This window comes from Saccostrea echinata, unplaced genomic scaffold (genome assembly GCF_033153115.1).
Source record: "Saccostrea echinata isolate AGI-Se365-2 ecotype Australia unplaced genomic scaffold, CSIRO_AGI_Sech_v1 ptg000056l, whole genome shotgun sequence".
NCBI lineage: Eukaryota > Metazoa > Mollusca > Bivalvia > Ostreida > Ostreidae > Saccostrea > Saccostrea echinata.
In genome coordinates this window covers 8,061,434-8,089,367 of record NW_026889805.1, presented here as the reverse complement: position 1 = coordinate 8,089,367, position 27,934 = coordinate 8,061,434, and the positions used below count along the sequence as shown (strand labels likewise).

Genomic DNA, 27,934 nt, shown 5'->3' with positions numbered 1-27,934 from the left:
CAAGTTGTAACAGACACAAGACAGGTAAAGTATGTTCCTGTTAAAAATGTTCATCTTTTGACAATGTCAGTCTTATCCATCCTTGTAACATTATTACGGGGCTGGAGGACGGCAAATTAAAAAGATTAAATGTGTTTTATATGCTACTATGTGGAGTGAAGTAATTTATTATCATTATTATTTACTTTAGATGCATCTAAAAGGTCGAAGAAATAAATCGAGATGGACGAGGAAGATGGGGATGCGTCAGGTTAGTGGTATCCTATATAGCATAAAAGTCGTATATAAAAACCAGTAGTGGGTGCTACGACGTATACGGATACACTGGTGCTGGGCTTAAAATTACACCGTGCATTGTAACCCAATACTGAACATTCTTTACTTATACATGTATAAATATATAGATGCTGCGTGCCCAAGAGACTCAACGGACAGCCATTCAGGAGTTGGAATCGAGAATTCAAAGGTTGGCAGTACAGAGAGAGACAGCCGACGCCGACACACTCCAGTCTATGACAGGTGGCCAGCAAAAGGTACATGTACATATATATTTATATGTGTAGATTGTTCATGGGAACGACTTTACTTTACCGGTCCCCAGAAAAACGCGCTAAACTATAGTGTCGCCGTAGGCGACTTCAGTATATATGAGATCGCGTGAGCGATCGAAAAAAAATTAAAATATGAGGTTTTAAGCCTTTTTTGACCCCAAAATCGAATTCTACGGTAAAAGGTTTAGTTTCAAACTTCGTTTTTAAACGAAGTTTTTAAACCTCGTTCTCTGAAAAAAGTAATAAATATTATTTATTCAGTGAAAAGGAGACAAAAAATAATTGTGAACGAAGCGCGTGCGGCGCATGCTTAGTGCCGTTTCTTTCGTACTTAGCCTTTTTTTTCATGTAAACAAACCAACGAGTTGTCGTTGAAGCTGAATAAAGATCTTGCAAAAAATACGGATGCAACTGAATTTCTTAATTAATCTAAAAGAACAAGACACTGACCCTAATCTCTCGGATGGTATGCGAGGACTAACCCAAATCTCCAAGGCGGATGCTAAACCATGCTAGACTAACCCGTGTGCGAGGACTAACCCTAATCTCTCGGATGGATGCGAGACTAACCCTAATCAGTCGAAAACTTATGCAAGGACTAACCCTAATTTTTCAGGTGGGTGCAAGACGAACCCTAACCAGTCGAAAAATGTGCAAAATCAACCGTAATCAGTTGAGTGACGTAAATCTTACGTCATAGTGCAATGAGCGCGCGGATCTTGCGGATCTGGGGACCGGTAAAGTAAAGTCTACCCGGGGGGGGGGGGTCTGCTGAAGAGCAGGGACACAGTGACTGATGTGAGCATTGTAGCCCATAGATCTATAATTTTTTTTTTGTTTTGGTTGTTGTTGTTGTTTTTGTTTTCTTGTTGTGTGTTTTTATTTTCATTAAAATGAGCCATATCATTCAAACATATGCATGACTATTATATATCCCCTTCACGGTAACTGCGGTACTACTCTTATGCAGGGCAAAATAATAACTTTTGGCGAAATTTTTTGTCCACAGATAATCAAATGACGTATATTTAACAATTACTTTTACGTCATGTTTCACCAAACTATATCATTTTGCCCTGCAAAAGAGCAGTACTGCAGTTACCGTGAAACAGTCTATTAGTATTATATGTTTTACATTTCATGTCATATGTTAGCAAGGACATTTTTTGATTTTTTATAGCAATTTTTCCAAACATGGATTGGCAGAAACAACCCATTTAATAAAGCTGACATTGCCGATAGAGAGTTAGACAACATCATAGATCAGCAGAAAGTCATTGTAGGTATAGGTTGGGGGGGGGGGGGGGGGGCAAGCTACGCATCTTGCGTAGAATCTTCATAGATGAAAGCAATATAATTAATGCGAATATAATCAATTCATTTGATGCACTATTCAATGTTATTACTGATCTTATTAATTCAAATGATGCGAGCATGAATTTGATGAGAGTAATAATTGATGTGAGGGCACAGACACTTGTTTCTCCCGAATGATTTTTAACCCATGGTATAATAATTATACTATAGGTTAAAAATTATTACAGAAACGAGTGCCTGTGGATGCTTGCATCATTTTTTGCACGTAACATTAACAATATTAATGGAATTACTTATCGCGCTCGTGTGTGTGTGTGTGGATGGGAGCGGGTCTCGTGTTTTGAAGAAACCCACAAATTCATGTCCCCCCTAATAATGTATTTCAAATATGTGACAATTGAACTTTTCTACAACCATGAAATGAAATCCTTATAAACCAATGATTTTTCATCAAACCACGAAAGAGCCATAGCGCATTTGATAGGCATTTTCGCCTACTCTACTAGTAATTTTCTTAAATAAATTTTTTAACCAAAATTTTGTCATACAGTCTTAGTTTATACATGTGTAAAACCAAATCACACAATAATGATATTTAAATGTTAATAGTTCCCTCATATGATAAATTTGAAAATTATCCAGTTTGTATAGAATATATAGTAAATATTGAGGTATCCACCTAACGATGACAAACTGTTGCCAAAGACCACCCTTAACCAGAAAAACAACTTTTGAATAATTTTATTTGGATATGTCTGCACTTCATTCCCTTTAGATAATTTTGGTTAAAGGTGGTCTTCTTATTGGAAATGATGAAAATATATATTAAATTTTTCTTCTCATATAATCGTAAGATTTAGTAATCTGTCTTAAATTTATCAACTTGACATTATTGACTTAGTTGGCGCAGCGGTATGATTGCTGGAATGTAAATATGGTGATTGCGAGTTCGAGCCCCACATTTTCCCATTTGTTTTTTTTTTTTTAATTTTTTTTTCTTTGTGTATCTTTTCTACGTTTTTCTTAATTATGTTTTATAACATACACAATTTCAGAAAGATATAATGTACACATTACACTTTGAAAGTATCTCGGGAAAAGACGGTCCTTAACTATTTTATTAAAGTTTGCAAATTCATAGCAACTTGTTTTATTTTTATTGATTTTCTGCGTAAATCTTTTGTCTCAGAATTAGAGTATTGAACAAGTAAAATGATTGTCATTTGACATACTTGCAACACTCGTCCTCAAATCATATTAGATATAGTTTGCCCTTGAATTGAAAAGGTACAGTATATCTATAAATAGAAACAGGTGATTTCCTTTTAAATTCTTGAGTCGGCCGTTGTCGTCGGTAAGGCAGCTATGGCTCTTTGACCCCAGGAATATATAGGCCTATAGTGTTTTACAGTAATTAGCGATATCTTCAAATAATTATATTTCAAATTATGTTAATTTGGCGCTCTTTGAATAAGAGATGGGAGAATTGCTTACTGTTGTCAGATGTTGCGAAATCTAACATCCTTTGTTGTTGATGTTGTTGTTGTTGTTGTTTTATACTTGTCATTACCTCTGTTGCTATATACTCAGGAAAAATGGAACCAAAAATGGAAGACGGCGAGGATAACAAATGGAGATTCTAACCAGAAGGTAGGGTTTACATAAAATATGGAGACAACAAACCGTAATCCAGCTCAAAAAGAAACAATACAAATTTGGAGCAGAGCAAACACGAACCTCTAGAGGTGCCCTGAGGAGTAAGCATCCCTTGTCGACCGATCCGCTTCATTTCATCTCCGGAAATTTGCATTTTCGACATTTATTTTTTTTTTAATTTCCAGACTTTTTAGAGGTACAGTAACTTTTCCGGCAATTTAGTGTTAACTAAGAAGGTGGAAATAAAATTTTAACAAGATATAAATGTTACAAGTCTTTAAATAAAAATATTACAATATACTGTATATAAATGCAGCACTAAGTCTAATTAAAAGTTTTGTCTGATTTGAACGCGCATGCAATTTTTGTTCACTAAAATTAATGTCCACTGAATTATGTGCCAGTGACTGTGCCGAATTTATGTTGGATATCAATGATTTATTCTTAAAATAAAAGTTTTCGATTCTGTTCTTATTGCCGGGAATGTACTTAAATGTCGGAGATGAAAACTGTAAAATGTTGGAAATGAGAACTATAAAATGTCGGAAATGAAAAGCTGAATATTTTAAACAATTCCGGAAATAAAATGCTGTCGACCGATTACACCCGCTGTGTCAAAAAAAAAAAGTTGGTTTTTAAAAATAAAACTTTTCGTTACTGTTTAGACTCAAAACTATAAACTATACTGAACACAAAATGAGTAACAACAGTATTCCTTTTCAAAAGGTGCCTACTAAATTTTAGTAAATAAACTTGGAATAACACAAACAAAAGTTTTTTTTAGCTCACCTGAACAGAAGGTTCAAGTGCCCTCCGTCTGTCTGTCATTTTCAATCAAATTCTTGGGTGAACGGATTAAAAAAAAACAAAGTAAAAAAAAAAGGATGGCTGTCTTAAAAAATCATTCTCCCAAGAACCACTTGCCCAGATATGTCATCTTCCCAAGTCAAGGGTTCCTGATACACTCCGCTCCACATGTCTACATAGTAGCAAATGGAACACATTTAACGGAGCGGAGTGGAGTGGATCAGAAACCTTTGACTTGGTAAGATGAGATACGTGAAAGCTTCCTGAGATAGTGTAAATTCAAATTTGTCTGAATCACGCCATGGAGGAGTGAGCATCTCCTGCCGACCGGTGTCGCATAATTTACGTTCCGGGTAACTTAGCGTTCCGGCCGGAACGCTAAATACCTATAATATTGGTTCCGGGCCATAATAAACGTTCCGGCCCGCGTAAGTTTGGTTCCGGCCATAATAAACGTTCCGGGCATCCAAGTACCCTTTTAAAAACTTTATTTATAATTAATATTTACAAATAATTTGGATTTTTTCTTTCTCTTAACGGGTTATACGATGCAGCAGGATTTAAACGTATATCGATTTAGAAGAAGTCCCAGTATACGGTCTTAATACATGTACATGTACCAATGCTATAATATAATTCAAGGAATTATACGTAATTATGTTGTTTCTTTGTAAACAAAAGAACGCGAAGGTGTGAAACTTGTTTACATTGACATACCCATCTTGTTGTTTTATGACTCCCTTCTATCGATACAATATGCAGTCATGCGAATCGCTGTGTCATTTCCGCAATTTTAAATGAGTTTTAGGCGAAGGGCACCCTGATCAGCTGGTAATGCTAATAGAAGAATTATATTAACGATTAAAAAAATTATTGGATAATATTTTAATATCTTTATATATATTTTTTCAAACACCCATTGCGTTTTTGTAAAGCCAAATATATAATTAAATCACAATACATGAATGAACATAATAGGAGATGTGTGGGCGAAGGACCTGCAAAGGTGTGAATAGACATTAATTTCAGCGGAAAAATTATAAAGCATTTAATATGAAGAAAAACAATTTCCTGTAATAATTTAATAAAAAAAAATGTGGATTTTTTTTTTGCTCGGATAAAATTTATTTTTTTAACAATTAATGTAATGCCAGCAAAATATGACGAACTTTGTGTGCATTTTAATTCAAAGAAACTAACTAACATTTGTAAAAAATGGAGAGAAGACCCAGAGACAATAAAAAATGAACTTTTTCCCAAAAAAATTCCAATGTGTAAATGCGGTGCTTCATTGTCGCTTTAAAAACCATAAAGTGTATGTAGCGGTGATAGCTTATTAGTATTCGTTACCAGTCCAGTGCAATGAAAAGAAATGTTTTTGGTTCGATCCTCGCATAGAGCGTTAATATTTTTTTTGTGCAAACAATCAATTCTTTTGTCAGTTTAATTTTATGTACTGATTTATTTTCAAATAGATAAATTCTGGTTCTGTTGCACCGAAAGCGAAAGCAATTCTTTCCAACCTATTGATACTTTAATATATACATGTACTTGTAATTGCATTTAACTATACCCTGTAGGTGTTTAGTATTTATGTGAAGCGTTACTAAGTTTTACATGTAGTAATTATTAAGATAGGCGGACTGATATATTAAATTTGACAAAGTATTTTCAAACTAAATGTAACATTTTCTTATGTGCGTAACTTTGTAAAGTATGTCCAGCTGTGGTCAGCCGACCAAATCGTAGACATTTAATCATAAATGTTTCGTACACCTTATTCCTGCAGATCATACACCAAACACGCCCATCTTCTTTGTACAATTATTAAGTGCTCACAACGTCCATGTTCTCTGTAACTTAGGGACATATATCCATTATGCTTTTAAGCTGAGAGACAGTTTTTTTCTTATATGATATGGTAATTCTCCATGAAATCATTATATATGACGATTGTGTAATCTATAAAAACTACCATACAATGCCATTATGTATTATTTGGCACTGTTTGTTATAATTGTTGAAATGCGATAAGATATATGTCTAAAGCAATTAATAAATAATAATAAACTTTTAAGACTAAAATTGAAAGATTATATATGTGTCAAAGACAGGGTTACATGCTCACATTAAATTCTGGAATTGTTTTAAATTAATAGTTAAAAAAAAGTTCAAACGCTTTAACATAAACACATTAGGTAAAGTGAGAAGTAATAAAAAACAAAATGTGTTTGTGAAACACTGATGCTCCCGTACGGCAGTCTTTTGTGAAGGGTCAAGTTTCTAAAGTGCAAGTTAAACTCTAAGGTCAGGGTCAAGAGATCAAAATGTTGTTTTCCAAAAAAGGACTTGTATCAATGAAATTACCTGTGAAATATGAAAGCCCAAGAAAAGTTATATATGGCCAAGGTTAGAGTTTTTAAAAAGTGGTTCAAACTCAAAGGGTCAAAATCAATGATACCCAGGGAAAGGACACGTCACATGGAATATACATGTGAAATATAAAAGCCCTAGCATCAAATGTCAAAAGTTATGGCCAAGGTTAAAGTTAATTTTTTTCAATAGTTCAAACTCCAAGGTCAAGGTCAAAATTGTTGGTATCCTAGAGAAAGTCTTGTCACAAGAAATACACCTTCAGCGGGTAATAGTGTTTTTTAACAAATGTTTCTCGACGAATCAGTTTCAACTTTTGTTCCGGGCTACTTTATCTTCGTGAAAAAAAAAACCTAGTAAAAAAAGATGTTTGAAAATACACAGTAATTGTAACCCGGAACGTTAATTATGACCATAATTTTGGTTTCGGGCTACTTTATCTTCATAATAAAGTGGAAAAGAAACAACCTAGTGACAGAAATATTTGAAAATACTTTCAGCAATTGTAACCCGGAACATTAATTATGACGATAATTTTGGTTACGGGCTACTTTATCTTCGTAATAAAGTGGAAAAGAAACAACCTAGTAAGAAAAAATATTTAAAAACACTCTCAGCAATTGTAACCCGGAACGTTAATTATGACCATAATTTTAGTTCCGGGCTTCTTTATCTTCATAATAAAGTGGAATAGAAACAACCTAGTAACAATGTTATTTGAAAATACTCTCAGCAATTGTAACCCGGAACGTTAATTATGACCATAATTTTGGTTCCGGGCTACCTTTTCTTTGTAATAAAGTGGAAAAGAAACAACCTAGTAACAAAAATATTTGAAAATACTCTCAGCAATTGTAAGGAACGTTAATCATGACATTAATTTTAGTTCCGGGCTACTTTATCTTCGTAATAAAGTGAAAAAAAAAACAGCCTAGTAACAAAAGATGTTTGAAAATACACAGTAATTGTAACCCGGAACGTTAATTATGACCATAATTTGGTTCCGGGCTACTTTATCTTCGTAATAAAGTGGAAAAGAAACAACCTAGTAAGAAAAATATTTGAAAATACTCTCAGCAATTGTAACCCGGAACGTTAATTATGACCATAATTTTAGTTCCGGGCTTCTTTATCTTCGTAATAAAGTGAAAAAGAAACATCCTAGTAACAAAAGATGTTTGAAAATACACAGGAACTGTAACCCGAAACGTTATCTAATTTTTATTCGTAATAAATTAATTAATTTTTCTTCGTACGCGTAATAAAGTGGAAAAGAAACAACCTTGTACATGCAGGCCTGTAGGAAGCAATTTCAATTTGGGGGGGGGGGGCACAGCCATACATTTTCAGTTGAGGGGGCACTATCAACTACCAAAAATTCCTTGAGAAGTAAAAAAAAAAAAAAAAAAAAAAAAAAAAAAAAAAAAAAGGTCATCAGACGTTTTTATAGAGGGGGCACAAGCATATAGTAACTATGTTTTCTATGGTAATCTATATATCGGGAAAATTATGTTTGAAAATACTCTCCGCAATTGTTAATTTATCACAAAAACTATATAACTATCTTCATCAGTCAATTATATTTTTTTTTATGTTTGTTTATTTCTAATGGAATATAAATCATATTTTCATGCCAAGTGATAATATCTATGAGGAATGGAAGCCATGTATTCGAGGCTCGACATTGTGGAATTCGCAACACTTGTAATATCATTTAAACAGAGAATGCATCTCCGTAAATACATATATACCATTTTGTATTTAATTCTTTACTTTATCAGATTATAAAATTAAAATTTACTGATCGAATTTATCTTTGACATTGTGCTTCTTTTTAGGCTTTTGTAATCTCAGTCTAGTTTATCTTCTATCCTCTTTACCCTGAAAATACCGGGTCTGCGTGCATTCAAGCGAGAAATTCACATCTGACATGCACTAAATAAACAAAGGGACTTAATTTGTATGCATTAGATAAACAAAGCCTTTCATGCGACCAAATTTTATTCGGTGTATATGTATCAGAAAGCGTATATTTCACGATCTTTACTTGGGCTATTCATTCATTTATTTTTAAAAATGGCTGTACAAAAAGGGCATGACGTCTTATAAAAAGAACATTGCGCCACATGAAAATGGCATGCCGCTGCGCCATGCTTAATCCTCAAGGAAAAAACTACTTCAGAATCTATGGTTCAGTGTAGAATGAAAACTGGCAGATAATAATTGAGAGATACCGCGATTCGGAGATTGCAGCCATGGCCGGAACCAAACTTACAGTAAAATCCGGAACCAATATTATGATTTTAAGGTTCCGGCCGGGACGCGAAGTATCCGGAACGTAAATTATGCGACACCGGTCACACCCGCCGTTTACTCCTTGTCATGGTTGAAAAAAATCCGTAGACAATTCAGTATGTACATGTAAATAATGACCTAACAACGTCAATCAGCACTTGACTTAATGATAGGTTGTATTTACAGACAAGGTCATCGTATTAAAGTAACAGAGGGCCAAAATTACTAAGGTGAGCATTATGGCCCACTACCCTCTTGTTTTTTTTGCTGCTTAATAAATTGTACAGCTACATAAGAAACCAAATTTGGGAGAACAATCACTTGTCAATATAGTAAGGACCTGGGGTGCTTTATCATCATAATACTCAACTTTTTAAAAATTATGTCTTATTTTTAAACTTTGCATAGATATAAAACTGTTAGCCCCATTCTAAAGGACATAGAAACAAAAATAATACTAAATTTTGTTGAAACAAACTTTCAACAGACATAATTATTTATGACCTGTAATGATTTAGACTTAAACACACGGATTAACCTGTGCTTTTTGTGCATCTTACCCCCCCCCCCCCCCAACAAACTCCACCTCATTGCCTGATTTACCTACCAATACTTCAATCTCTGCATGCCCGTTACTTTGCTAAAATGATCTTTAGTTAATATTGAGTAGCTGACATGAAATTCCCCTCTTTTTCGTTTCAGACACATCACCATGGACATGCTTCAAAAGAAAAGACAGTTAACATGACTTTTATCAATGTTGGTTTATTTTTTAATTTTCATCTATTTTCGGGCACTTTGTTTTACAATAGAATTGTTTACGGTGTTAATATTTGTTTTGGATACAGGCATACGTGAGAGCAGTGGTTGAGTCGGCCTATTTACTCTGGTACTGGGAAGTCTGCCTTCTGGATAGCATCGGGGATTATAAAAGTACATCAAAACTCACGAAAATATGAGGTACTTTAGGTATGTCACTCGTCAGCCTTTTAGAAAATTTCAGTCAGAACCTCTTACTTAAAAACTATTTATTACAATTCAATCTTTATATCATATTTAAATTAAACAATGTAAAATGTTCAACATTCAATTAAAAAACTGCTCAAAAATTCCTAAAGAAGCAAGATTTATAAGGGACTATTTCTTGTGGCGGAAGGACATTTAGCAGAAAATTCTGCAAATCTACACATTTATTAATTTAATATCTTGGAACTTTAGCCTCACATGCTTTTATTCAGAGAATGTTTTCCGTTATGATATGCCTGGAATATTAAATATAGGTCTCAGTTTATATTTTTATAACAAAATTTACACCTTCGCTCAAAAAACATTGCCAAGAAATGAAGATATATTAAGGAAGTCGAGATAAAATTAACACAGTTTTTTGCCTGAAAATCGCATATTTTGACCAATATTTCAAAATTTACATCACTGACCCTATCTTTTTCTTTCATTATTTTAAATTACTCGATACTTTTGACCGATCAGCACTTAAGTCGTAAAAAGTTTGATACAAGAAAATATTCTATTGCCTATTTAGATTTTTAATACCCCAAATATGAGACTTTTTTAGTGCAAAAAGGTCACAATAATTTACGCGCATTAATTTGCATGATTTGTTCAATGATAAATATTATTCAAACTATTTTACGTAAAATAAGATTATGTTTATTGCCATGGTTACATCTTATAAAATATGATAACGGTTAAAGTGATTAACCAAAGAGTTACAATTTAAGTGCAAAAAGGTCAACTTAATTGTACCGTAGCTCAGTTAGATGCACACTGACCCCCCATTTTCTCTGCGATTTTGAGTCATAATATATGAGTACTTATCCAAAATATACTTCTCAAAAAATCCTTGATATAACAAATTTCACGAGTGACATACCTTAAAACAAGATAAACCTTGCCATTGTAAGATGTTAGAGGTCTCCACAATCTTTGCATAAATAATGTAATAAATGTATAATTTTTGGAAACTATATACCCAATGATTTGGAAGCGTTTCAAAACAGGCAGGATTGAATCAATTATCAACCATATAAATAATTTAGGGAATTTTGTAAATTCACACTGTTATAACAAGTTTGTTATTTGTTTGTTTTTGGTTTCAGGTGATGTGTATTGACAGGAGAGGATATTTTGATACACAAGTTTTGCCGAATATTTTATAACCATTATATTTATATCCTTTACTGCTGACAATTTACCCAGCTTCTGCTTTTAGATATTTTTTTTTGGTACATGTTTTCTTTCTTAAGATTATTACACACTTTAATTACTTGTTTTCATCCTTCAATCCTTGCCCTCTTTACAATGGTGGATTCAGACATACATGTATGTAACAAGTATCAGGGAAGATCATGATTTTAATGTATCAAATGCAGGAAGAATATTTTAGACCTTTCATCAGTATAACTATATGTAATAAATGATAAAATCTTTTAAATAAGTTGGTTTATTCATAATGGTTTTTTTCACCTACATGTACAAAGAACTTACTAATGATTAATTCAACCAAACAAAATTACAGACATCGGCATGATTGGAAAGCATAATTTAAATCTATTATACAAGACTGGAATATAGAGTTTACATTCTGACATTCATTTTCAATGAATACTAGAAAATATAAAGAAAAATATTAACATGTTTCCATTATATCCTTGCACAGATATGCACAATCAAAACACTTGAACTTTAAAAAGGCATCGTATAATTTATGCTTGACACTCCACTCTCAAAAGACAATGTTCACCATTAACTTGTTGCTGGACACTAAGCTCTCACAAAATAACTGATAGCAATCAAACCTCACCACTCAAGTACAAACAGGTTAAAGAAAAGAAATAATACAATCTGTGATATAAGATATAATTATGTTTAATTATCAAACTCTCAAATTTCAAATAATTTTGAATTGGAACATTTGTGAATTAAGGACATACACAACATTGTTTGAACTTTATTGTGTTTTTCCCTGGAGTTGAAGAGTTCTAATACTTAAAGGAACTGTGTGCTCCATTTTAATGTCTATATATGCTGTTGTACACTTCTTCTAAACCAAGTTTGGATAAACATCTAGAATATATGTTAGTAATTTTTGTATATTTTTCTTTGAATTATATAAGAATTTTCATCAATTGATATCTTTTCAAAACCCCTGGTAATGCATGCTGATTTTTTGTCTATGAACATCTGATGGCACTATTATCATAAATTAAAAATATCTTAAAAAATTATCAGTAGGTAAGGTACGTTGCATATGTCCTTAACAAATTTTGTATGGTATTTGTCAAAAGTTTTTCATGGCAACTGTTTTTAATTGAAGTATAAGTACACATGTAAGTGAGATCATAAACTAAAATGTACAATTAGAATATTTTCTGAATATGTTTATATATATTTATATTAAGTTCATGCAAATCATGTAGAATCATTTGCTACTGACATCGAACATCGTAACTATCTCAACAACACATCATACAATACTTTTTCATTGTTAATAAAACATTTATGTTACACAGTACAGACCTGGAATTTCACTATACAATGACCAACTCACATTTTACAAGACAATTTACATTAAAACTTCAAAATGTGAACAACAAGCAGTCATAATCATTAAAACCCCAGAACAATAATCACCAACATATAAAAAGTTTATACAGATTCAGTGTGTGCTTCAATAAAAAAAAAAAATACTACTTCTATGCATAAATATTTAAACATTCAGATGAAAGTCTGAGAAAACAAATATTGCAAGCATTTTGGAAAATTTTAATTTAACTTTAAGCAGAAAACCAGAGATGGAATACAAAACACTCTAAATCACCTCTAATTCTATTGTACAATTAAGTCATCTCTAATTCCCTGGGTAAGTCAATTTTAATTCTGAATGTAAGTAATTTCTAATTCCAGTGTAAGTCATTTAAAAGGGCCCTAATCCATCAATCTAATCACATGGTAAAACAAAATATTCGCAACCCACAAACATATATTCTTCCTCACTTGATCCATGAAAAGAAACGAAAGTAAAAAAAAAATGATAACTTATTACACTGTTCAGCATTAAATAAATGACATCCTGGGTTCATATGCATAAAAATTCTCAACTTTTCTGCATACAAATCCTGGCCAGACATGAACTGAGAGATGTTTTTAACTATGGATTAGGTTGCTTCCTCTGCATTGCATATAATCATTTAAAACAAGGAATTCTGTCACTCGTCTTTCACTCCTTCTATTAATGCTGCTATCAATCTTTCCTTGACTTTCTCTTTCTGGGAGATCTTCTATATACAAAAGAAAGATATTTACAAACATACTCATGAACGTTTATTGTTATGATCAAAAATCTTTCCTCTCACCCTTTAAATGATTGTTTGTGGGGGGCCAATGCTTGTAGATTATGTCAACCTTACATCCCCAACAGCAATAAATTTGTCAACATATTGATTCATTGAACCATCTGTTTATATGAGTTACCCATGAAATTACATTCCTGTCTGACATTGAACAAGTCCACAAACACCTCCACAAATTAAAACAATTCCAGTTTTTATCAGATTTTAGGTATAAAACTTATTTTTGCAGATATGTGTAAAAACGAAGTTTGAAGTTATCTATTAAGAGCATGTTTACATACCTTGGTGATCATCAGATTTTAGGTATAAAACTTATTTTTGCAGATACATGTAAAAACAAAGTTTGAAGTTATCTATTAAGATCATGTTTACGTACCTTGGTGATCCACTCTCCTTCTTTTCCTCATCTGCAGTATCATCGTCTTCATCTACTTCGTCTTCTCCTTCATCCTGTGATCAATTTTCATATCATTAACAATTTTTCTAAATCTGGTTCAGTATGAATGACCTCATGGTAAATAATATTAATGTATTAAAATTATCTTCCTATGAACACTGAAAAAGTTGACCTTTCATCTTAGCTGTAGCTTTTGCATCTTGCACTCTGAAGACCATATCTGCTGAATTCTGAACAAACTTGCACGTCTTTGCAAATCATACCAAAAGTACCGGAACAAGTGTTTGCAAGTTAACTTTCATGCATTCAAAAGTTCTTTGATCAGCTGTTCTTTTCCATAACTTTATTTTGTACTCATCAAGCTACATTATTTTACATCATAAAAATTCTTCATTCAGCAAACTTTTTTAAATTACAATGTATTAATTTAGCCCTTCAAGTTAATTTTCTTCTCTAACATTTTTATTCAGATTTTTCATGATTCAAATTCTTAATTTAACCAGCTACCAAAATTTCAATATTTAGACAGCTACTAAAATTTCTGATCAAGGTATTCACTACTGAATACAGTTTTAGGATGTTCCTGTACTGATCATATACAGTTTTAGGATGTACCCTACTACTTATAAAGTTTTAGGAAATCCCTGTACCTCTGCTGTCTCTAGACTAGACTTGGATTTCTTTGTGCTGGGTTTATTGTCTCCCCCTGGCCCTGTTTTTTCCTCTTGGTCGGCAGACCCTGTGTCTTCTTTCTGTTCATCGTCTGGTGAGACTGCGTCTGTTTTTTTGGCCTCTGCCAGAGTTTCTGGCTGAAATAGTGATCAATACCTTGTGTTCATAATTCAATGAAAATTTGTTTTTATATTTACAACATAATCCTAGCAATTATTTCAACAATTATAGGTGATAGTTACAGCATTATCATTTTACTTCTTGAAGAGAAGAATGCAATATACTGTATTTAAATTATTATTCATAATCAATTATAATTAAACTTTTAAAGATGAATCATGGAGGTATACATGTAAATTTTAAGCATTTTTGCTCTGCAAGTTTGACTGAATTTTTTTCAAGGATATGTGATTATAAACTTGAAAATAAAACCCAGAAGTTTGTCATTTCTATTTATCATTTCTTCCCTCCCCCCCCCCTTTTTTTTTAATATTTACAAAAGAAACAAAAACTTGCAAAGAGTCATGAAAAAATTAGGAAAACTCATTTAACATTTATAAAAAAAAAAATGCAGTGATAAGAATTTTGAAAACCTTGAAACTATGGACCTACATACATTTAATTTCACACAGACAAAAGTTGCTTAGTATATAAACATACTAAATATTGTTAAATATTAGTAATTCTTTGATTACTGTGCTCATAAATACACAAGACTGTGTGTAAAAATATCAACAGAAACTAAAAAAAAATTGACAGAAAGAATAAATAAGAGGAAAAATAAAACTAAGCACCTTTATAGGACCACTCCGGGGGCATAAACAGATAGAAATTAACAATATAGGGAGGAGTAGGACCACAACATATACAGCCCAAAGCCAGGGTTTGTCATCAGCCGCCCCCTTCAGTGCAGAGAGATATCCCAGAGCCTTCAGGAGGAAAAAATAAAAACATGCCAGGTTAAAAAAAAACACACACACACAACACCAAGTGGAAAAAGCCTAGCCTCCTCAATACAGAGTAGTGTATGTGTACATAAATTAATGAATTCAAAATATAGAAAACCCAGTTAATGAGGAGGCTTTTTACTTATCCCCAGAGTGGTTCCCTATATAACCAACCATTCCATTGGCTGAAAGTCATTCAGTTTTGCAAGGGAATAGTTAGTTACACTTATCTGGACACACAGCATGACTTCTGATGACCACAAGACTGTTCAAGCTTACATATTCTCTTTTAATTCATTATCATCATCATCATCCTGTTTTTGGAGCTGCATGTCCATAAAGTATGCCATTAAAACATGTCTGACAGTCATTTTATAAAGAAAACTCTTATAGGTAGGACAGAAGTCATGTAGGTGTGCAAGCAAGCAGTTGTAGATGATGGTGAACCTGGGCCTTACCTCTGATTTTGACATACAGCAGTATGCAATAATAAGAACAATAGGTAAGACCACCACAACTAAGATGAGGGCCCATAACCAGGGCCTCTCTCTCGTGGCGTCAGTGATGGCATCCACTACACTCCGCTGTAACAGTCCACAATCAGATCAATATACAGAACAATGTTTAGTACTTCATACTTATTGAATGGTTTCCAAATTGCATAAAATCTTTCTATTGCTTTAATAATCCAAAACAATGATATACACTGTATCAACATCACATGTCTAATGAATATATTTCTGGTTCAAATTTCACCTGCATTGAGAGTTATTTTCATTTCTAATGTATTTACATTTTAAACGTAGAACTAAATGCCACCTTTTTTCCCTCTGTAATTTGTCATGTCTAAATGCTCATTTTTTTTTTTTCTGTGAGTCTCAAGTCTACATTGATTTATTCTTCCAAGCAATAATTTACACTATGCCTTGAATAAGCAATTTATCCATCCAGTTAAGGCTTGTCAGGTAACTAAGTCTTGACTGACAAGACTATTTACTCTTTCAGATGATGCTTTTCAGAAACTAAATCTCGACTGACAAGGCAGTTTACCCTTTCAAGTGATTCTTGTCAGAAATAAACTTTGACTGACAAGGCAATTTACCTTTTCAGGTGAGGCACCTTCAGGAACTAAGTGTTGACTGACAAGGCCATTTACCCTATAGGGTGGGGCACTGTCAGTAACAGTCACTAAATCCTTACTCGCAAGGTTACTAACCCTTTCAGATGAGGTAGTCGGGGACACTGTCACTAACTTTCTGTAAATCTTTACTAACATGACTTACCATGCTAGAACTTTTACTACCTCTACTGACAAAATTACTAAGGATGCGCTATTTTATCGGTATACCGGTATATCACAATTTTTATTGTGTGATCAAGATACGAAGACTAAAATACTGGTATTTGGTATGACAATTACAGGAAGTGTAAAAAATGTTGAAAACAGTTAAACAACTGCATCCAAACATTCTTTATATTAAATAAATAATTTATAAAGAAAAGTTAAGTTTTTATGGCATATTTTTCGGGAATATTACGGAAATTCATTTGAAATTGTAGTAAAATATCACGATTTATTGTGATATTTTTGGGAAAAAATTGTGACATATCACAATACGAAATCTTATACCCATCCCTAAAAATTACTTACCTTTTCAATGAGACACTGTCAGTAACTGTCACTATGTTTTGATTGACATGGTTAGTTACTCTCTATAAGAGGCACTGTCAATAACAGTCATTAAATCCTTACAAGGTTACTTGCCCTTTCAGATGAGGCCTTAGCAGTAATTGGTAGTACATACTTACTGACAAGGTTACTAACCCTTTCAGGCATTATCTGTAACTGTCACTACATCTTGATTGACTGGCAATTTGCGCTTTCTGATGAGGCCTTATCCATAACTGTCACTACATCTTTACTGACTAGGGTACTTACCCCTCCAGATGAAGCTTTTTCTGCTGCTGATTTGACGTTAAATGTCTGTTCAGTCCACCTCTCTGCCACCACTTTATCATCAGTGATTAAAAAGTTGTCAAACACTATCTCATCATTCATCGACCATAGCTCTAATCCCAATGCATTCTGATAGAAAAAAGTACATAAAAAAGGCATCATACAAGAAAAATTTAGCATGAACATAAAATTGCATAGAACGCTGATGATAAATGCAAGAAAACTTGGTGTAACATTATCCTGCATTTCTTGATTTATATATGCTGGTTAAATGATTAGATTTAGATTAAAACAGACTTACAATTGGATTCATTTTATAAGGTACAAGATCTTCAAAGAAATTGGGATTTGGAATTCTTCTGGCTTTCCATACACCCTGGAAATGAAAATATCACTCCTCTTAATTTAACATAATACTTACTACCATGTAGAATAAATCATTATACAAGTGAAAGTAACATTTTTATGTAACCCAATCATTCTTGGTCTTGGTGTCAACACAGTAAACTTACATTAACCTCTGAACTCATACAAAGGGAGGTCAGAAAGTTTGTAGACATTATAAAAATGTGACATCATCATCAGAGATACTGTAACAGAGTTCAAACAACGGAAGCACCCTGGCTATCCCCACCAAGAGATTCTGAATCCAACCATCAATAATTGTGGTGGCCTGTGTTTAGAAATTCTAAGGGCTACTTGTTGAGTGATTATAAAGCCTAAAGAAGCTCTACCACTGGTGCTTATTTCTTTATCATTAGGTTGGGGCTTACTTTGCAGGCCTAGAGAGACAGTTCAAAGTTACTTCAAAAATATTTAACCCAGAAGTCTCTGATGAGACTCGCTCTACTGGTGTGAACTTATTATAACAAAGATGTATCTTGTATAGTCTTCTTGGTAAAATCTTAATCAGACAAAAACTGTAGAAGAATAGTGTTTTGTAACAATTTCAAAGAAATTTCTATTTTTAGTAAGTGTGGCAACACTGTTTGTTGAAATCAAAAACAGATACACAGAATTATGTATCTTGATATAGTCTACTTGTCTACCAAATCTTATCTAAATTGGGCTGAAACTGTAGGAGGAGTAGCAATTTGAAAAATTGTTTACAGACGGACGGACACCTAATAAATGCATAAGCTCTTCTGATCTCTGACCAGTAGAGCTAAAAATGAGAATGTTATGTAAATTTCGACAGTACTGCTCCAAGAAACTTCACAACTTGCACAAGCTGCTAAACAATGTACCATCAGATCTTCAATTATCAAATTAAAAAAAAATTTTGTACACACCTGTAGTTCCTATTTCTTACCTGATAATTTGGATTGTCTATCATCGGGGGTCTCCATTTTCCCATGTATTTTGGATTTTTGATCATCGGCTGTTCCCACTTTCCACAACCGGGGGCATCTTTACATAATGGATTCTCTGAAATTGTAACCACTTATTACACAGGATTCTACATTTTTATGGATTTTTCTTCAATGTTTAGCTTATGTTATATTTCTTTACAGGCCTTCTAGACATGGTGATAATTTAGTGGAGAAACTCACCAATGAGAGGCGCCTCCCATTCACCGTCCATCTCATCATCCCTACAATAATAAAGAGTATGTATTATAAGTACAATCAACAAAGAATGTCTCTAAGGGAAAACAAGAGGCCAATGGGCCACAGTGCTCACATTCTTTTTTTAACACTTCAGATTACATTACCAGTCTTATGGTTCCTCGACATCTGGGTCAGGAACAAGTTTGTTCTCATTTACATGCATATTTTGAACACTTCAGATTACATTACCAGTCTTTAGGTTTCTCAGCATCAGGGTCAGGAACAAGTTTGTTCTCATTTTCCAGCCACCCCTCAGGCTTGGTTGCCTCTGTGTCCACAATTTTCTCTGGTTCATTTTCATCCCTAGATAAAGAAGAGAAACAAGTGTCTAAATTAATCAAGTCCAAACGAAAAGAGGTGGAAAATAAAAATACATGGTAAACCGTATAAATTTGTTGTAATTTTTGAATTCAGAGTGATTCAGCATTACTTTGTAAATTCTTCCATATGAATAAGCCTACAGTTTGCATTAAATATCAGGTACAGTGTACCTTCAGATATCCGGACGCTTCAGTTTCCGGATGATTTTTCATGGGAACAAAATTATTTAACTTTATTTTGTCTCCTTTAACCGGAATTCGTCGTTCCGTATCCAGACGGTCTTTTTTCACCACAAAATGAATCTTTACGTCATATTTTGGTTCATTTATCCAGACGATAATTTTTTAACTGGCCTGTCAAGTCTGCTCAAATTTCTTGATCTGGGTGTTGATTGTTGTAAAAACACTGGTCTGGCCGTTTGTTTTAAGAGATGACCACCTGCGACCTGTTATAATTATAGGTCGATAGGTACGCACGAGACTCTCGCTTCCCTAACATGGTTTTGATACGTACATGTATTAATTAAGGGAAATAATTTTATAAGTCTAGGATAATTTTTTCGTAGTCGGCAAATATATTTCTTTTACTGTTAGAATACAGTCGTAACATGGTTTTATGTATTTATAGACATGACATCAGAGTTTTTTTTTATGCACAGTATTTTGTGCGCAAAACGCATTCTATGATTTGATGACATTTATAAAATCACTTTCAAAATTACACAATCGTTAATACGATCTCGCTTTGGATGATTACGATTAGCATTCATATACATGCGCAGATTATGTCACATTTAGCATTGATGGGCGTTCATATTAAATAAGACTCTGCCGACAGTACCGACATGGCTACTAGGAGAAGTTGATTCATTACACACTGGGAAGTAGAAATTATTAATGTGACCATATAAACACAATTTTTTCCAATGACACATGTACTTTTTTATTTATTTAAATAAGTATTGAGTAGAACTAACTTATATTAAAGTATTTAAACAGTAAAACATATTGATATATTAAAAGCAACATTCTTTACTATTGAAAATGGTATGAAAGGCCATATAACTAAAAACAGCGCAATTCAGGTATCCAGACGCTTCACATATCTGGACGAATTGATTGGGAACCAAAGCATCTGGATAAATGAGGCTCCAATGTATTATAAAGACAGTACATGTGTATATACATATAAGATTTACTCAATAAGAATCCATACATGTATATACTGTAGTGATTTACAGTATTAGAATTTACTCTGAGGAGTTACTACAAGATGTTACATTTGTGTTCTTTAGTGTTTTAATAGTATTTATTGTCTCACCAATCTTCTGGTTTTTCTGCATCTGGATCTGCGATTCTAGAATTAAAACAATAACAAAAGAGATTAAGAACAGTAGAAACACATACAATAATGTTTTGTCTGTTCAGGTGTAGATTGTAACCTACTTTTCTCTCTCGTCCCAGTCAGCTGGCTTCTTGTCATTGGGGTCATCAATTTCTTTTGGTGGATTTACTGGTGGGCTGTACAAAATAAAGTCATCAATTTTTCTCGTTTACATGAACAGAATATGAGCATGAAGAATGAATTGAGAAAGCCGAAATGGCTATTTTTCCTTACTGAATGTGTGGTGAATGTAAAGCCATTCAACAACCTTAATTACATGTCTATCCAACAAATCAAATTTTAGAGTTCAGTAAACATGTATTAAAATCGAGGGGTGACACCACAAATGAAATCAATGCATGGATGAGCAGTCCTCAAACAAACCTGAAGTCTTCTAACAGTGACCCCTCATTAACAACAGTGCCATCTACTGACACCTCATAACTGTTGTCTGGGTTCACCACTGTAAATATAAAATATAGGAGCCAATAAGTCAGTCATCTGAAGATAGCTGGACAGACCCCAAAATGTGTAGATGTCTTAACTCCTACAGTAAAATACTTTTGTACAAAATAAGAAAACATTATGTTGAAAACCATTTGAGTTATTGCATCATAATAACAGTGTCATAAATAAACATTCATACACATGTTTAGATGAAGTGAAATGACCCTTAAATTTATGGGTGTCTTACACTGATAGTGCTTCTGTACAAAATTTGGAAACATTTTGTTGAAAACATTTGAGTTATTGTGTCAAAACAAAAGTGTCCTGGATGTGACAATGTGATTCCTATAGGGCTCCTGCACTTTCAGTTTTCCTTGCCACCTTATTAATTTTATTCCTTATACTTTTTGCAAAGAGAACGAACTTTATTATGAGAAAAGTTTTGATCCATAATAAATACTTACCAAGAGAGTACAGATGAGTTTTCTTGTCATTGAAGTAGCTATCTAAGGATGCAGTGGATTTCTTGGCATGTTTCTCCTAAATTAGAAACAGCATATCAATATACTGATAATCATACCGCTATAACTCAGAAAGTCATTATACAAGGTCTAATTTCCACCATTTCTTACAAAACAGAAGGAAAACTTACTTCTATTTCACCTGTCTTTGGATTTTTGTGACGGAAAATAAAATGAAGCTGAAAAAGAACAGTCACACCTGAATTAGCTCGACATCAAATACAACATCTCTGGACTCTAAATGACCTTCTTTCTAGGTATATTACCGGTAGATCAAGGTCACAGATGCCTTATCAGCTGTGACGTGATTTTACATTAAACAGGAAGTGAAACTTATGCCTTGAAACAGGAATTTGTATATGCCAACTTGAGCCATTCCCCTCTACCATAGACCCACTTATTTTTCCCTCAAATATGTGCATTGGATATACAAGTATGTGTTGGATACAATTTTAAATCGGATTTAAATCACATACCTTGTTATCCAGTCCACACTTATCTGGACCAAACATAATCGTATATGGGGTCTTGTCATGAAATTTTTTCTACAAATGCAGAACATAATATGCATAAATGTACATGAATGTACTGTGTAAAAAGAAAATAAGTTTGAAACAAACATCACTTCATTATTCAACCAATTTAAACTTGTCATACTGGGCAATTGGGTAAAGATAACACAATTTTTCTTACGAGTTAATGTTAACACAAGCTTCCTTTAATTCTCAATTTTAGTATTTCAAAGACGCCCTTATATTTCTGCCATACAAGTATAAAATTGGTTGCTCAAAGCTGAAAATTCACTAGTTGGACCTCCAAGGGAAGTAACTCGCAGGGAAAATATGTCATATGAAAACTATCTATAGTAAAGTATTTTGTAAGACTGTGCTAAACATAAATACAAGCTGTAGCTTACCAAGTCCAATAGAGGATCATCTGACAAGAGTTTGATATAACCCCCTCCACAGTCAATACCGTTCTGGTATCTAACCTCATATCTTCAATAATCAGTCAATTATTAATATCAATTTGTATCTGAAGTCACTTTTAAAATAAAATTCAGTATATACTAATTTTGAAAGTTTGGTATGATTTTATTTTTTATTGTTAGAAATGTTTCAATTTTTTAAAATCAGTTTAACTTTCAATAATAAGTACTTACTGCACAATCAGTGGTTTGCCATCAAACTTGAAAGGTTTATTTAGATTGGAGGCTACTGCGTGATGTTTTGCCTTAGACTGTAAAATAAACAATACTTGTAACAGTTTACATTACTTCATTAATTTATGTCAGAGAGAACTTTAACTAGCCACATTTCTCTTTTTGTAAAGTTTGTACATACAGTATCCCCATTCCATTTATCGTCCAGTTCAAGTCCCTTTATTATTTTTAAGAAATAAGGTATCATTATAAAAGTTTTATTGGGATATAAAAACGGGTTGGTCATGTGATCAAATCCCATAAAGCCCGAAGGGCTTTATGGAAGATTTAATCACATGCCAACCCGTATTTACATATCGATAAAACTTTTAAAATGATACCTTATTACTTATATTTACATTTGTGACTGATTTATTACAAATAGTAAGGTAATAAAGTTTTTAAACCCATAAATGATTTATTTTTTTCAAAACTCAACGGCATAAATTGAATGTGTTACACACGTCGATCACTTATGACGCCACTATGAAATTACGTAGATCGTTTATGACTAAACAATCAATTTATGATCACATGACGAACGTGTTTTACACAGGTGTAAAAACGCCTTGTTCAAATAGTGTTACACAAGGAGAAACATTTGCAAATGTAAATATTGTTTGTTATGAACTTTTTCCTGCCATGTCAATACCTTGTTACATTGCCATATCTGCATATTGTCATCAAGTTCTCTTTTTTTCATTCCAGGTATATATTATATAGATATCTAGTCAAAAAAGTTAATTTCGATCCCTGATCAAAAGTATCAAACCTCATGAACTGAAATTCATCCTGTCAGTTCAGAATCTAAAGAATCATAAGTATAAATTATGTTGTCTAAATTTGATTTTGTCATCTATATGGATGCAAATTCTTGCATTAGTGAGAATCCAAAAATGTCCCTTTTAAGAGTTAAATTACCCCTTTTCTTTTATATTTTCATCACTCTACACATAATAATGCCTAATAATGAAATGATCGTTCTCTACAATGGCTATCCTACTAACATTTTAAAATCAGGAAAAGGGCATTACAACAAAATATGACTATATATACATACAAAAATACCACTGCTTATACCTTCATGACTAATCCTAGGTCACCTTCTACAGCACTGTCCTTTGGTTCCTCTACCTGCCATTTACCTGTCAATTTAAGGGAATTATCTTTACTCATATCACTTTATAAATCAAATTCACATTTTTTATTATTGCTTTAATATGTGATAATCTGTATCCATGAGAGGCATTTGACCAATACCGTCATATTTTGAAATGGATTCTTCTGCTCCATCTTTTTTTGCTTGTGAAACTGTCCATCTGTAGAAAAAGAATGAATTTAAATTATGATAGAGACACATTTATCAATAAAGATGTTTTCAAATCTGGCATACCTTCTAATAGCATCATGCGATTACCTTTTAAAATCCTCTTTTTTATCAAAGGAATCCGCAAAGTGAACACTCTTATCAATTTTTGGAGGAACAAACTTCGGCTGTGAATGAAATCAAAAGAAAAAAAATTCAGTTGAAAATGATGCGAGTTCACAAAGAATAAATTATTTTGCAGAAGATGTGAATTAAATTAATACTCAACACAGAAATGAAAACACTTGTAGAGATCCTGAATGATTTTCAAAACTAAATCGTAAATCTCAGTCTTGAATCTGCACACATCTATTTCGGCATCTACTCATTGTATTTTAAATGTTTGTAAAGTATTACTTGCTTTTTTCCTAACATCTGCTCTAAGCATTATTAGAAATGAAGTAAGTACTGAAAATGGTGGGAATTATGAGATTTGGCATTAATCTTAGATTAATATGAGGGTAATAATATAAAGGGGGTCAAAAACCATAAAACATACAGGTAAATCAGGAGAGTATGTCAGTCTTCGCAAAAACTTTTCAAACTTACTGGCCAGTAGGACCAGTGAACTTTCTAAATTTACTGGCTCACCAAAAATTTTACTGGCCCCCTTAATTATAAAAAATAAATACATAATTATAAATTAATACATGCTTGTATGAATATTTTAGAAACGCCTCCATTTTTGCCCTTGGTCATGTTTCAGTAAGTTGTTTAGGATATTTGAGCATTTTATGTACTAGTTAATAGATACTAGTTATTTCCCTTTTTAACAGTTGTTACCTCCAGGGTTAGTATATATATACTGTAATACATCTCTGTTACGTATAAATATACGATACACCAGCACATCCTTGTTCTTTTTATTTAATGTATTAATAAAATTTACGCAATCAAGACAGTTTAAAAATTTTTGATTGTGTATGACTTTGAGAAACTACATGCCCATCGGACATCTTGAATTTTGATTTTCACTGACCCGACATCAAAATTCACTGGCCTTGGTCTTCGGACAACTGAGTTTTTGTGAAGACTGGTATAGATAGTTTTCGATAGGCCTGAATTTAGAAAGAGTTATTTCCCGTTGGAGGTGAAATGAGCAAATTTTTCTCTTTGAGCAACCAATTTTAAACTTGTATGGCAGAAATGTAAGGGCAAAAATCTTTAGAATACTAAAATTACGAATTAAAGGAAGCTTGTGTTAACATAAATTCGTAAGAAAAAATGTGTTATCTTTACCGATTTGCCCAGTATGACAAGTTTAAATTTGTTGAATAATGAAGGAATACGGGCTTGTATAACACCAATATGGCGACCAAGGGGAAATAACTCTTGCCAAAATTGTCTCATTTGAAAACTATCTATACAGGTCTGCAAACCCTAGGGAATAATTAACCTCCCTGGGCTTTATACTTTAGATCGATACACCCAGGCTATAATTAACCTTTTCTGGTTTGACATCATCGTCCTCCACTTCAACCTGAACATCATCATCATCTTCATCGGTGTCGGCAAACACTGCCCCAATCAGACACACTCCCAACAGCAAAACACACACTTTATTCAACTTCATCTGGAGAAAAAAAAATTAATAATTTAAATGATTAAAATTCAGTATGAGCTTGGTTGTTTTATTAATGAGAAATTATTCAAAATGAACAAGAGAGTTATCATATTATTTTTCATTAGCCATTTTTTTTTTAAAAAAAAAAAAAGGGGGGGTCAGTGACAAATATGTTGGGGTTGCTGTAATTAGCACGACCGTCATGCAATCTGTGTGGCGTAACAACACAATACCTCCCATCCCTACTTGAAACACCGAAGTAATAACATCATTGTACAAAGTTACAACCCCACTACCTGTCACAGTTTAATGTGTTTACTAGTGAAAAATATGAAGAAAAAAAAACAAGAACCAGGAAAATGAATAGTAAAATGTCCCCCATATCGATAGATATATCACCTGCCTATGTTCTGTGTTAAATGCCAAGTTTTTTTCGGAATACACAACTGAACTGTCCAAAATATCAAAACTTTATCCTAAAACAAAATTACATTTCCCCGTGTGAATAACAGGAAGGTACTGCATGTTTTTTGACAAGCGTCTCTGAGTTCTTTAATATCTATTCAATGTAAAACATTCAGAAATCTTCAATGGATATATCTAGGGATAAAAATAATCTTTAATAATTAACGAGCATACTTATTACTTTTGCATGGAATATGCAAATTAAAATTGCATAAATTCGAGAAAGTTCGGACTAAACTTTCGATATCGGCGTATGCTAAAAACAAATGTGCTTGCTTTTTCTGCAACAGTGACCATTTGAAGGGCTTTCATCTTATTGTTTTCATGCTAAAAATATCTAAATAGCAAAATTACCTTCATTATTTTCAAATATCAGAATAGATCACAAGCATGACACCGACACCTTGCGTCTGTAAAAACCTATGTCCTAAACGTGGAGCAATTCGACTGGTCGAGGTGAAGTTTGAATGTAAAACCTAAGTCGATTGGATGTCACAAATTAGATAGATCGTACTTGTAATGCATGACAAACCAAATAAGAAAGGCGCATGCACGTAAATATTGCTCTTACAATAACAAAAAGGTCTGACAGCACTTTACTGTAGGGAAGGGATTTGAATGTAATCATATAAAATTTACAAAAGCTTACAAGGGCAACTGCACAACATTTCCCTAATTTGAAATGAAAAAACATTACTTTATTTCAAATAAACCTGTTAAATTATTACAAATAACTAACTTCTTATAACAAGCTTATGCAAGCTACTTATTTGTTTCTTATTAGTTAAAAAATTGAAATAAATATTTTTAAATTACAAACTAATTATTTATAATGAAAAAGAAGTAAATTGTAATATTATAAGGTACTAATTTTTTATGGAAAATATTTAACTCGTAATAACAAATAAATAATTTTTGATAACAAACTGGCAGTTTGTTATGACAAATTTGTAAAATTTATAATAACAAATTTATAATTTGTCGACTCAAATTAATAATTTGTTATAATAAATTAATTATTTGTATTAATAAATAAATAAATGATTTATACAAATATTCTATAACAAATTACAGTGCTATATTTATAAACGTATCAAACTTTCAATATGATTACACCTTCGTGGCATAGGGAGAAATGGGCTGAGAGAGTCTTTATACAGATATAGGATCAGAGACGTATAATAGATCTCTTATACGTCTCTGATAGGATGGTTTGACAGATAAGGATAACTCATACTTTAAACACTAATTCCTGGTATTTTAACGCAGTAAGAGTGATCTTCCTTGGGAAATGAAATATAAATCGAATTCCATTAGGACAGGACAAATTAATTAAACACTAAATTTTTATGTTTATTCCCAAGTTGATTTGTTTTTTGTTTTTTTTAATCTTTATTATCTATAAGTATTTTTTTTTTCTACCAAGGGATAAATTGCTGGATACCCGGCCCTATGACGAGATGTAATATCAAATTTATTCGATATAATTTTATAAAATCGACGCATAAATATTTTCAATTCTAGATATTCTTTTGCAATCACTTACATACTTACTTAATTATGCCTACTACCCCTTCCGTGGCATAACCCCCACCCCCAACCCCACTATCCTGAGAAATAATTTTCTAGTTCTTTTCAATCCCTTTGATTTCGACTTCCAGAAATACCGCCAGGTGTTTCTTGGCCTACCTACTTGGCCGACCAAGGTGTCAAT

At 32.8% G+C, this 27,934-nt stretch overlaps 2 protein-coding genes across 5 annotated transcripts; one reads left to right on the top strand and one right to left on the bottom strand.

The window, feature by feature from the left end:
* The first annotated feature begins 3 nt into the window (after positions 1-3).
* Positions 4-11,454, top strand: LOC133173595 (uncharacterized). Of its 3 annotated transcripts, none has more exons than XM_061308577.1 (8): positions 4-24; positions 191-250; positions 405-533; positions 1,732-1,830; positions 3,459-3,518; positions 9,702-9,758; positions 9,848-9,932; positions 11,117-11,454. In XM_061308577.1, exons 2-8 carry the CDS (start codon positions 191-193, stop codon positions 11,128-11,130), a joined length of 504 nt encoding a protein of 167 aa, XP_061164561.1. In that variant the 5' UTR covers positions 4-24; the 3' UTR covers positions 11,131-11,454. The 3 variants fall into 3 exon arrangements, with proteins under 3 accessions (XP_061164561.1, XP_061164560.1, XP_061164559.1); XM_061308576.1 differs by having other exon boundaries at positions 9,848-9,959; XM_061308575.1 differs by having other exon boundaries at positions 9,848-9,968.
* Positions 11,442-26,639, bottom strand: LOC133173593 (calnexin-like). 2 transcript variants are annotated; one of them, XM_061308573.1, is made up of 22 exons: positions 26,575-26,639; positions 25,636-25,764; positions 24,243-24,319; positions 24,086-24,144; positions 23,906-23,970; positions 22,787-22,863; positions 22,541-22,622; positions 22,101-22,169; positions 21,756-21,803; positions 21,568-21,643; positions 21,041-21,119; positions 20,719-20,793; positions 20,594-20,629; positions 19,142-19,255; positions 18,896-18,936; positions 18,655-18,770; positions 17,644-17,718; positions 17,325-17,471; positions 15,233-15,367; positions 14,417-14,575; positions 13,746-13,819; positions 11,442-13,297 (listed from the first exon to the last, which is right to left on the bottom strand). In XM_061308573.1, the coding sequence occupies exons 1-22, from the start codon at positions 26,578-26,580 to the stop codon at positions 13,261-13,263; spliced, it is 1,776 nt and encodes a 591-aa protein (XP_061164557.1). In that variant the 5' UTR covers positions 26,581-26,639; the 3' UTR covers positions 11,442-13,260. The 2 variants fall into 2 exon arrangements, with proteins under 2 accessions (XP_061164557.1, XP_061164558.1); XM_061308574.1 differs by lacking the exon at positions 15,233-15,367 and adding an exon at positions 15,844-15,969 and having other exon boundaries at positions 26,575-26,632.
* Positions 26,640-27,934: the final 1,295 nt, after the last annotated feature.

Excerpts from the sequence above, each read along its gene's own strand:
- LOC133173595 (XM_061308576.1), top strand. The coding sequence starts at position 191 with ATGCATCTAAAAGGTCGAAGAAATAAATCGAGATGGACGAGGAAGATG. Across the intron at positions 1,831-3,458 it reads TAGATCAGCAGAAAGTCATT|GAAAAATGGAACCAAAAATG; the intron begins GTAGGTATAGGT and ends CTATATACTCAG. Across the intron at positions 9,759-9,847 it reads TTAACATGACTTTTATCAAT|GCATACGTGAGAGCAGTGGT; the intron begins GTTGGTTTATTT and ends TTTTGGATACAG.
- LOC133173593 (XM_061308573.1), bottom strand. Across the intron at positions 24,320-25,635 it reads ATGATGTCAAACCAGAAAAG|CCGAAGTTTGTTCCTCCAAA; the intron begins GTTAATTATAGC and ends TTTCATTCACAG. Across the intron at positions 21,120-21,567 it reads AACTCATCTGTACTCTCTTG|TGGTGAACCCAGACAACAGT; the intron begins GTAAGTATTTAT and ends TTATATTTACAG.